The sequence below is a fragment of the Puma concolor genome, chromosome C1 (assembly GCF_028749965.1).
Source record: "Puma concolor isolate L17-30 chromosome C1, mPumCon1.1.hap2, whole genome shotgun sequence".
Taxonomy (NCBI): domain Eukaryota; kingdom Metazoa; phylum Chordata; class Mammalia; order Carnivora; family Felidae; genus Puma; species Puma concolor.
In genome coordinates this window covers 77,242,918-77,252,716 of record NC_141674.1, presented here as the reverse complement: position 1 = coordinate 77,252,716, position 9,799 = coordinate 77,242,918, and the positions used below count along the sequence as shown (strand labels likewise).

At 55.4% G+C, this 9,799-nt stretch overlaps 1 protein-coding gene across 2 annotated transcripts; it reads left to right on the top strand.

Annotated features, from left to right (window-relative positions):
- Positions 1 to 1,843: 1,843 nt before the first annotated feature.
- BARHL2 (BarH like homeobox 2) lies at positions 1,844 to 8,944 on the top strand. 2 transcript variants are annotated; one of them, XM_086717490.1, is made up of 4 exons: positions 1,844 to 1,997; positions 3,160 to 3,841; positions 5,686 to 5,911; positions 7,670 to 8,944. In XM_086717490.1, the coding sequence occupies exons 2-4, from the start codon at positions 3,220 to 3,222 to the stop codon at positions 7,980 to 7,982; spliced, it is 1,161 nt and encodes a 386-aa protein (XP_086573616.1). In that variant the 5' UTR covers positions 1,844 to 1,997; positions 3,160 to 3,219; the 3' UTR covers positions 7,983 to 8,944. The 2 variants fall into 2 exon arrangements, with proteins under 2 accessions (XP_086573616.1, XP_086573615.1); XM_086717489.1 differs by lacking the exon at positions 1,844 to 1,997 and having other exon boundaries at positions 2,525 to 3,841.
- Positions 8,945 to 9,799: the final 855 nt, after the last annotated feature.

The window sequence follows — 9,799 nt, the reverse complement described above, 5'->3', positions numbered from 1 at the left end:
AGTGCCGGTTAGTTCTGGATCAAAATTTGTTTTTTCCTCCTCCCCACTTCCCCCCCCAGAAGAGTCAGAGAGGGAAGTGCGGGTGGAACCCCGGGTTTGGGGGCGAACGCACTTCATTTGGGAAGTGGTAGGTGATGTCAGAATGAGAAGATCCCTGGTTGGTATTTGAGGGGAGAATAACGTGTAGCATACACCTGTAGTCTGGGCAGCCCCAACGCGCTTCCCACACAAGCCAGCGGTGCGGGATGCCGAGGCCACTAGAGTGTTCGGCTTCCTGGCCGCATGTATGTGACGCCAGGGGCTTCCCTGAGATTAGATGCCCGCGGAAGTCCGGGGCCGGTGGTTCCGAAATACCCGTCCCGCTGGCAGGCCGACGCGCGGCTGGCAGGCTCCCAGGAGCGTCTGGTCAGTGAGCAGTTGCCTCGTTGAAGGCGGCGGATTCAACCCCTCTCCGGGCATCACCCAGGCCCTCTGCGGCCTCCCAGCGCTGAGGAGCTCACCCCCACCCCGCGGGCCCGCCGCGCGCTCTCCAGGGGCTCTCCGCGCCGCTTCCGGCCCGCTACGGCCTTGGCCCGCAGCTCGCCCCGCGTCCCCGCCTCGGCTCACCAACCCCGACTCCTCTGCCAAACTCCCCTCGCCTTAGGAGAAAAGCGAGAGCTGCCAGGATTGTACATCTCCTCGGCTTGGTCTTTTCTCTCCCTGCTGTTCTCCTCAGAGACCGACCCGTGGGGGGGGGGGGGGGGGGAAGGACGAAAGAAAGAAAGAAAAAGAAAAAACGGCATAAAGATAAGAAACAGCTCAACACAGCCTTGAAATAGCGCGGGCTTTTTCTGGGTCAAACACAGCGAATTCCCTAGGAAAACGCAGGGAGGGTGAGTCTCCAACCTACTCCCTTCCTGACTGAGGGCTCACACGATGCCGTTCCGACAGAAAGGCAGCATCTCGTCCCAGGAGGTCATTTGCCTCCCCGACACCACCCCGCCCCGCCCCCGTCCTCAACAGAAAAAATCTGTCCCCCAGAAAAAGACTTTCAGAACTGCAACTAAACCCCAGATTTCGGTCCGGCCCTTGGAGACTTTAAAGGCCATTTCCTACCATCATTCTGCACCTAGTCACGGAAGCGATGCCAGCCACTCAGATTCATAGGGTTCTTAAAATGGTAATTTGGAGTAAAATGTAACTCAAAGAACTTTGAATCATTCATTAGCACCTTATAATTACTCTGCTAATTAGGTTGACACGGCACTTAATCAGGAGTAATACGCCGTCTTGTCACTGGCACTTCCCATTACTCTGACATTCAACAAGAGACAGGTTGGAGACGTCCTGGAGAAAATAATGTAAGTTGATACCCTCCGACGAGGCGTCACAGTCAAGCCACGCTCCAGGTCCCAAGTGGATCCGCAGTGACTGTTTCCTTTCCAAATGAGCGGACGGATAGGTGGGGGGGGGGGGGGGGGCGGAAGGAGGGAGGGAGAGAGAGTGAGAGAGGAGAGAACTGGCTGGTGGCGAGGCGGAGTGCGCGCTGCGGACCCGCCACCTGGGTTCCTGAGCCCCGCGCCAGACTGACACTGCGGTGAACCATCGCCGCCCTCGCCGCTAGAGAACGCCTCGGGGCATTATTTACCCCGCTCAGGAGAAAGTGTCTGGCCAGGCATTTTTTTGCAGCACGGGCCCTGACTGGTGACCATACTTGGGTCCGCGGTTTTGAGCAGCAGGCCCCTTCCCCACCCCACGCCTCCCGAGAGTGCCGGGTGGATGCGTTCAACCCCCCTCGGAGGCCGGCCGGCCAGCAGGGCCACAGCCCGGGCTCCTGGTCTCTTTGGGGGCCAAATCGGAGGTCCGAGTCCACCGGCCCACCCAGCGGTCCGGCTGCTGGAGTTACACACTTTCCCGTGGATTCCTTCAGGGATCCCCTTCCTCTGCTCTCAGTGCCCTCGGACTATTTAAGCGCGTGTCTGGGGATGCTGCGAGGGCGGACGCGCTGGAGCCCAAAGGTAAGCCAGCCGGATTCCTTTTCCCTCACGGTCCTTTCTCTCCTCCCTCCCCGGACTTCGTTAGAAAACGGACACACCGTTGCTACTCTCTTGGTGGAATTTTTTGTTTGTTTGTTTGTTTCTAATTTTACCCCCTTGGCTCCCCTCTCTAGTCTACCCCGGATCTCCTCTCCTCTCTGCCTTTGCCCGCGCACGTGATTGTGGACACCGGCACCACCGCAGGACTAGGTGTTGGGCTTTGAGCTGCAGGCAAAGGGTTGAGCAGGTTCTCAAAAGAGCAGCGGGGCCCGAGCCGCGCTCGCTGACGGGCTCGAGAGTCGCGCGTCCATTGGCTCCCAGTACGTCGGCGTCGCTTGCTCGCGCGGGCGCGGCCAATGGGAGCGCGGGGCCCGGCGCGCGGCCTCGGTGGCGGGGGCGCGGGCCCCGCGCAGCGCGGAGAGCGGCGGCAGTGGCCGTGACGTCACGTGAGGGGGTCGGCGCCGCCCGCTCGCAGCCGGATTACAAGCGAACGCGCCCGGCAGCGGCCGGAGTCGCTCGGCGCCGCGTCTCCGCCGCCGCCTCCTCCTGCGCCTGCTCCTTCTCCTTCTTTTCCTTCTCTTCCTCTGCGTCCTGCGTGGCCGCGACCACTGCGGCGGTGTCTTCTCCACAACTTTCCGAGAAAGTTCAGAAACTCGGCTCCAGAGCGGCCGAGTCGCCCGCGGCAGCCACCTCGGGGAGCTGCCCGGGAGCTCCGAGGGCGCGCGCGACCGCCGGGGCTTCGAGGGCGCTGCACCTGCCAGGTCCGCCGCCGCCGCTGCCGCCTGGTGCCAGGCTGTGGGCAGACCCAGGCGGCGGCGGCAGCGGCGGCGGCGTCGGGGTCACCTCCTGCCGCCTGCGTCTTCGTCTGGGTCCCCTGCGCCGCCACCGCCTCCCGCACGTGCGCGGTGGTCCCTGGAGCGCAGGCTCCGTTCTTCCTCAACAATTTTTGTAACTTTCCCCCTCTGTCTTCCCTTCTCCCCTTCTCCTCACCCTTACTTTATGAATAAGGAAAACAAAAAGTGTCCAAAGTGTTCACCGATTGCCACCTTCCGATTATCCTTCCTTCCCTCCTCCGCCCCACTTTTTTGTTTTTTCAAAGCGGCGACAACATTGTTTAGTGTTTATTTTGTTTTACGATCGATAGCTTCCTTTGCTCGGTCGCGGCGGCTGCTGAGCGGCGAAGTGGCGCGGACCTCATGTAGAAATGACAACAATGGAAGGGGCCAGCGGGTCGAGTTTTGGAATAGACACGATTTTGTCCAGTGCCAGTTCGGGCAGCCCCGGCATGATGAATGGAGATTTCCGCCCGCTCGGCGAGGCCAGGACCGCGGATTTTAGGAGTCAGGCCACTCCGTCCCCCTGTTCGGAGATTGATACCGTAGGAACGGCGCCTTCTTCTCCCATCTCCGTCACCATGGAGCCCCCGGAGCCGCATCTGGTAGCAGAAGGGCCCCAGCATCACCACCACCTCCACCACAGCCAGCAGCCGCCGCCGCCATCCGCGGCCCCCACGCAAAGTTTGCAGCCTTCACCCCAACAGCAGCCGCCGCCGCCGCCGCAGCAGCAGCCACCGGCCCAGCAGCTGGGCCCGGCCGCCTCGGCCCCCAGGACTTCCACCTCTTCTTTTTTAATCAAGGACATCTTGGGCGACAGCAAACCTCTGGCGGCGTGTGCGCCCTACAGCACCAGCGTCTCCTCTCCCCACCACACCCCGAAGCAGGAGAGCAATGCGGCGCACGAGAGCTTCAGGCCAAAGCTGGAGCAGGAGGACAGCAAAACCAAACTCGACAAGCGGGAAGATTCCCAGAGCGACATCAAATGCCACGGTGAGTCGCGCCGCCTCGGCTGGCTGGCTGAGCCGTGTAGCTTCTGGTCCTCTGGTTCTCGGTCTCCCCTTCGGACCCCCGCGAGTCTCCGATGCGGGGTTACTCCGGGAGCTTCTGGGGCGATCGCGCCCGGGTCAAAAACTGCTAGCGGGAGGGAGGCCTGGGCGCGCGACGGGAGGACTCGTCCGAAGTTCGGTTTATTGTTACATTGCCACTTCTCAATCTCCCCGCAGTCCCACTCCTTTCTTTGTTTTACTTAATTTCAATGTATTAGGAATAGGGCGGAGGCGGAGGGGATCTGGCGGGCATACTTTCATTGATAAAAGGGAAGTACTTGAGATTTTTCTAGCTGAGACCTTGGGGGTGGGAATGGGGGGAGGTGGGAGAGAGGAACGCGCTTAGCTAGCGTGGTGTTTAGGGGTGTGTGCAGAAAGAGTTTATTCTTTAATGTAAATTATTTCGTTCTTTCCCCCCTCCCAGCACACCATATTTTCTAAACACCGTCACAGGAATCATCAGATTTAATGAGGGAAAATTTTCCCAGTTGAGTAACAAAGCAACTTTTTAAAATTAGATTGTGATTGATATAGGGAAGCCGATATGGTAAAAATTTATAGTTTTTCAGTTTTTAAAATACCCTTCTGACTCCATGGCCCCAACTGAATCTTTGTATTTTAGTAAGATTTTCGTCTCCCTGCAAGTGATTGGGAAATGGCGCTTATGAAAATAAAATTGGATGGAATTTGGATTTATTTATTTTTGTAAAATCAGAAGATGGCAATTGAAACAGTCCTTCAACTCTCTTTTTCCATTTTCTACTCATACAATTTTATAAGGAAGTGTTCTGGTCTTTGCATGACAAAAGAGTTTTAATGTGCCAGGAGAGTTATTTTTTTCCCTTACTAATAAGTTTATTATTATTATTATTAACCTTTGCCATCTCTGGGAAAGATGTGTGCTGACTATCTGGAAGGTAGGATACTGGCTCCTCGGTTTACTATTATCACATTAGCATAATAGTGCCCAAAACAGATGTACAGTCTGGTCTGGCGATTTTTTGTGCACCAACCTCCCCAGTGGGTCAATTAGAGAGATTATTGTTCTTCCTGCAGGGAAGATCAAGGAGCGCAGCAAAAACGGGTACAAACAGAGAGGGGCTGACATATCGATTTCCCAGCATTTCAGTAAAAAACCAAAGTTGACAAATAGAATCCGGAAATCTCTGGGCTGTCACCTGGATGGGCTCAGTGATTTTGAGCTCTGCTTGGTGTCTGGGTGACATATTCTCTCTGAAGCTTTACAAGACTCAATGCAAGCAACTGCAGAGAACTTGATTCCAACATTTGCCAAGTGCATCTGAAAAAGGAAAACAAGTGCCTGTAACTTTCAATAAACAGAAAAAGTGAAATGAAAAAGGTGTCCCTTCCTCAAAACAAAACAAAACAGAGTGGAAAGATCTTTTGAAAACTTCCAAATCAGGCAAAAATGAGGTCATAGTGAAAACGGTTAAGGAATGGGACAGCGCCCCCCCCCCCAGTGAAGGAAACAATAACGAAAGGACCCTACTATATTGTAAAATATTGTTTTTTCTTTTTAACTTCCAAAGATGGGAAGATCAGACAACCTTTTAGAACCCTTTTAGGAGCGCCGCACAAAGTTCCAAACTCCTTGGCCTTGGTCTTCTTTCTTCATACTGGCTAGGGTCCAAGTATGTGTGTGATGAGGGTGGCAGAGTATAGTCCCCCGAGACCAGCAGCTGAGTTGGGGATGTGGAAGTGTGTGCCAGGAGGGCATTTCCCCTTTCCTATTCCACAGTACCTTACAGCTGTGGGTTTCTACCATAGGAACAAAGGAGGAAGGAGACCGGGAGATTACAAGTAGCCGGGAGAGTCCCCCTGTGAGAGCCAAAAAGCCTCGAAAAGCCAGGACAGCTTTCTCTGACCATCAACTCAATCAACTGGAGCGTAGCTTTGAGCGGCAGAAGTACCTGAGTGTGCAGGACCGCATGGACCTGGCAGCTGCACTCAACCTCACAGACACCCAAGTCAAGACCTGGTACCAGAACCGCAGGTAAGGGAGGCTGTGGCAGGGAGCAAAGGCATCTGGCCATCTAGGTCATGACCATCGTGCCAATCTTCTCCCCTCCTGGCCCTGGGAGACCCCAGGAACTCAGATAGAGGCCCCAGAGTGGGCCCTGGGGGTTGGGGGGGGTGGGCTTCCAGGCTGGAACAGGGATTAGCCACATCCCCAAGGTGAGAGGGACCGATAGGCAGCTGGAGTTTGGAACATTTTGCATTGCTGAGTGTCTTAACATATGCTGCTTTCCCTCTCAAACCCCAGTGGCTGGAATCCACCCCCCCTCCGCCCCCAAATCGATCAAGCCACACCTTCTCAAATTGAGACATCTGTGCAGCTGACACTCAGGCCTGTAGAGCCCGTGCTGTGCACCCTTTGGGCCTGCCCCAGGCTGGTTCCGAATGTCTACAGCTGGCCACACAGCCTGGCTATTTCGGTCCGGAAGGAACTGCCCCACTGGCCTCAGCTTAAATGTCCTTGCCTCGGCTTATGAGGCAGCCGGCCAGGCATCCAGACCGAGGGTCTGTCCCCTGTATTTGTCACCTCAGAGCCTGCCAGGAATCACTGCCTCCGTTGAAAGGAAATCAGGAAAGGGCTTGCGGGCCCTTGAAGTGTAGTGCGAGCCCAGGCAATCTGAGGCTGAAGTTATGCTGTGTTTCCAAGCCTGGCAGTTGTCTCCCTTGTCTCGATTTTTTTTTTTTTTTTTTGGTCTTCTCCTCTTCTCTCATTTGTCTTCTAATCGTCCATAAGTGTGGTTGGAAATGCCCATCCAGTTGTCATCTTTACCATAATTTTCTGTCTCATTACATACGGTTTCAGCCACCCTAATTCTGTCGGAAAACATTAGTGTCATTTGTAGCCAATTTAAAATGGGCGACATGTTTATTAATTTGGCTGAAGCTGCCGGGTACGGATGGCCCACCAGCCCTGAGTTCTTTCGTGGGGCATTTGAGCAAAGGCCTGATGGCCTCTTCTTCCTAGCGGGGTATGGTGGGGGAGGGAAGAGACTGAGAAGAGCTGATCACAGGTTTTAATTGTTACTCTCTCCCAGAGGAGAGAATATCTTGAAATGCATTTTTCCCCTCCTGAAATGGCCCCAAGGTACTGTCACCTTGGGAGAGTCCTCCCTCAAACCAATTCCATTTTGAAACCTTGCTGCCTCCCTTGCCCCAAGCCTCCCGCCCCACCTGCTGTAAGGTCCAACAGAATGGGGAGAGAGATGTATCTCCACAGCGCTGGGGGACTGAGAGGGGCTCAGGAGTCTCTGTGTCCCTTTGTTTATGGTTTCTACTCACTAGGCCTGGAGGAAGGGGGGAGGGGCAGAGGGTAGACACTCTGGGATTGTTGGGGGGGGGGGCCACTTGGGGAAAGAAATTAGAGGAGGAGGAGAAGACCCGCCTATAGAAAGAGTGGTCCCAGTTGGCCTTCAGGAAAGTTTCAGGAAGTAGCCTAATTATAAAGGGGGCAACAGCAGAGCAGAGGGTCAGGTAAAGGCAGCAAAGCTTGTAGAATTTCATTTATGAGTGTCTCAGATATTAAGGGTGTAATTTACAAAGTTGACTTGAATTCGGGTTACTCTGTGAGCAAGATCGTGGGGGAGGGGGCTAGGAGGTGCGGTTCATTCCTGGTTCTCAGAGCTCTCGGTTTTCCTGTCCCCCGAGAAAGAGAAGGCAGGAGAGGATGAGAGAAGGGGCCTTGGTGCCTGGACGGAGCCCACAGCGGCGGGGTGCCTGCACGCCTGCTTTTTTTCAGGACCAAGTGGAAGCGGCAGACCGCGGTGGGCCTGGAGCTGCTGGCCGAGGCGGGAAACTACTCGGCCCTGCAGAGGATGTTTCCGTCGCCTTATTTCTACCACCCAAGCCTGCTGGGCAGCATGGACAGCACCACGGCCGCCGCGGCCGCCGCAGCCATGTACAGCAGCATGTACCGGACTCCTCCCGCGCCCCACCCCCAGCTGCAGCGGCCCCTGGTGCCCCGCGTGCTCATCCACGGCCTGGGGCCTGGGGGACAGCCGGCCCTCAATCCCTTGTCCAACCCCATCCCAGGCACCCCGCACCCCCGGTGAAGAACGAGCGACTGACAGCGCCGCGGTCCCTTCCCCGTCCCCTCCCCGACCGGACAGCTGCCCCTCCTCTCCCCGCTCAAGGCCGCGAGGCCTCTCTCGATAGCGACCCCGGGAAGCAGGGAAGTGAGAGAAGTGAGAGAAGAAGCCGCACACCAATGGGAGGGGGGGGCCCCAAAGAGGAGCCAGCCCTCCACTCTCCATCTCCCCACCCCCAGAAACAGGGCTGGAAAGCTCCCCACAGCAGTGTGACTGGCGAAAATGCTGCCCCCACAGAAAGTGCGACCAGTAAGTGAAAACATCAACAAAAACAAAACCTCAAGTTCTTTTTAAAAATGACTTTAGGGACAAGCAGGAGGGAGGGAGGGGGGAGGGGAAAGGAGGGAAGAAGGAAGGGCACGGAGAGGAAGCCGTAGGGGCAGAGAGAATTGTAGATGGACAGCCAGCCTCAGATTCCGAGGCACAGGGCGTTGCTGTGGACATTCCGTCTGCCCCAGAGAAAAGAGGAGGGTAACTGAGAACTTTGCACTGATTTCTCATGACCTTTTTTCTTTTGGAAAAGTGGCATGCTCCATAATATGAAAAAAAAAATGTACATTTGAAAGACTGAGTGATAAGTGATATATCATATTTATTATATGTTGTCCAAAAAAGAGTCACTTATATACGTTAGTAAAACATGATTTTTCTTTTCATGTCTTTTTGATTCAGTAAAATAAATGCTTAGACAAAAATATAGATTTTTTTGTGATTGAAAATTACAAAAATAAAGTTTATCTTTTTTTAACAAGCGATGAAATTCAAGGGAGCTGATTTTACTAAAGCAGAACGTACTATGATGAAATGCCTGACTTGGTTTAGGGGGAAAAAATCCCTCCCATCATATTAGGAATTTACAAAATCTGTAACGACTTTGGGTTGAGTTATATAAAAGCAGCTCCAGTTTTCACGCTGGTCTCTTCCGAGCCGTTATTTGATGTGTGAATTCCTTTCTTTTTAAGAGGATGATTTCAGAGCAGCCCGGGAGGCGGAGGAGGAAAAGTCTCCGCTTGTAGGCCGCTGGTGCTGGCTGAGTGGGGCGGCCAACTTCCCCCGCTCCCAGACTGCCGGGCAGCCGCGGTCTGTCGGCCCCTCCTCCTCCTTCTCCTAGGCTCTTCCCGGGGCAATGAGGGTCCCCAGCGCTGGGCAGCGGGCGGGTGGACGCTCCTCGGGCCTCGCAGCTGTTCTGCAGCCCGCAGCCCGGCGCCCACGCGGCGGGACAGCCTGCGAGCGGGCGGCTGCAGGGCGCGCAATTAGGACGCCCGGGGGACTCGAGAGGCCCGGCTAACAAACCCTCGTTGCGGCTTTGATCCTTGCGTTCTCGTTCCCCAGCGGGCATCCAGCCCCCACCTCCGCGCCGCGCGCCGAGCCTCTTGTCCTAGTGAGTTTGTTGTGCCGGGATGCCTTGGAGCAGGAATCCAAGTCTGACCACGACAGGCTTGCCAAGCTTTTTATCCGCACCCATGGATGGGTTGGGACCACAAAATGAGGGGCCCTGCCCAGAGGATGGAGGTCTCTGGGAGCGTGTGTGAACGGATGTGTAAATACTTGTAGCATCTCTGCGAGGGCTGCAGGTGCACCCCACCAGACTGGCTCCCCCCAGGCTCAGCACTCAAGACTAAGGGAACAACAAAACAGGGGTTCAGTTCTAGGGCTGCTCCCACCTTCTGCAGCCCCAAGGGCATTTCCTGAGAGCCGGAGTTAGATCCCCCAGGTGGGTATTCTCATATCTCTAGCTTCACCCCTGCCCTGGTCCCGTGTCAAAGGGACACACAGCCAGA

What these genes read in the sequence shown, in the direction of transcription:
- BARHL2 (XM_086717490.1), top strand. Translation starts at nt 3,220, where the DNA reads ATGACAACAATGGAAGGGGCCAGCGGGTCGAGTTTTGGAATAGACACG. An exon ending in GAGCGACATCAAATGCCACG is followed by an intron (nt 3,842 to 5,685) that starts GTGAGTCGCGCC and finishes TTTCTACCATAG; the next exon opens with GAACAAAGGAGGAAGGAGAC. An exon ending in ACCTGGTACCAGAACCGCAG is followed by an intron (nt 5,912 to 7,669) that starts GTAAGGGAGGCT and finishes GCTTTTTTTCAG; the next exon opens with GACCAAGTGGAAGCGGCAGA.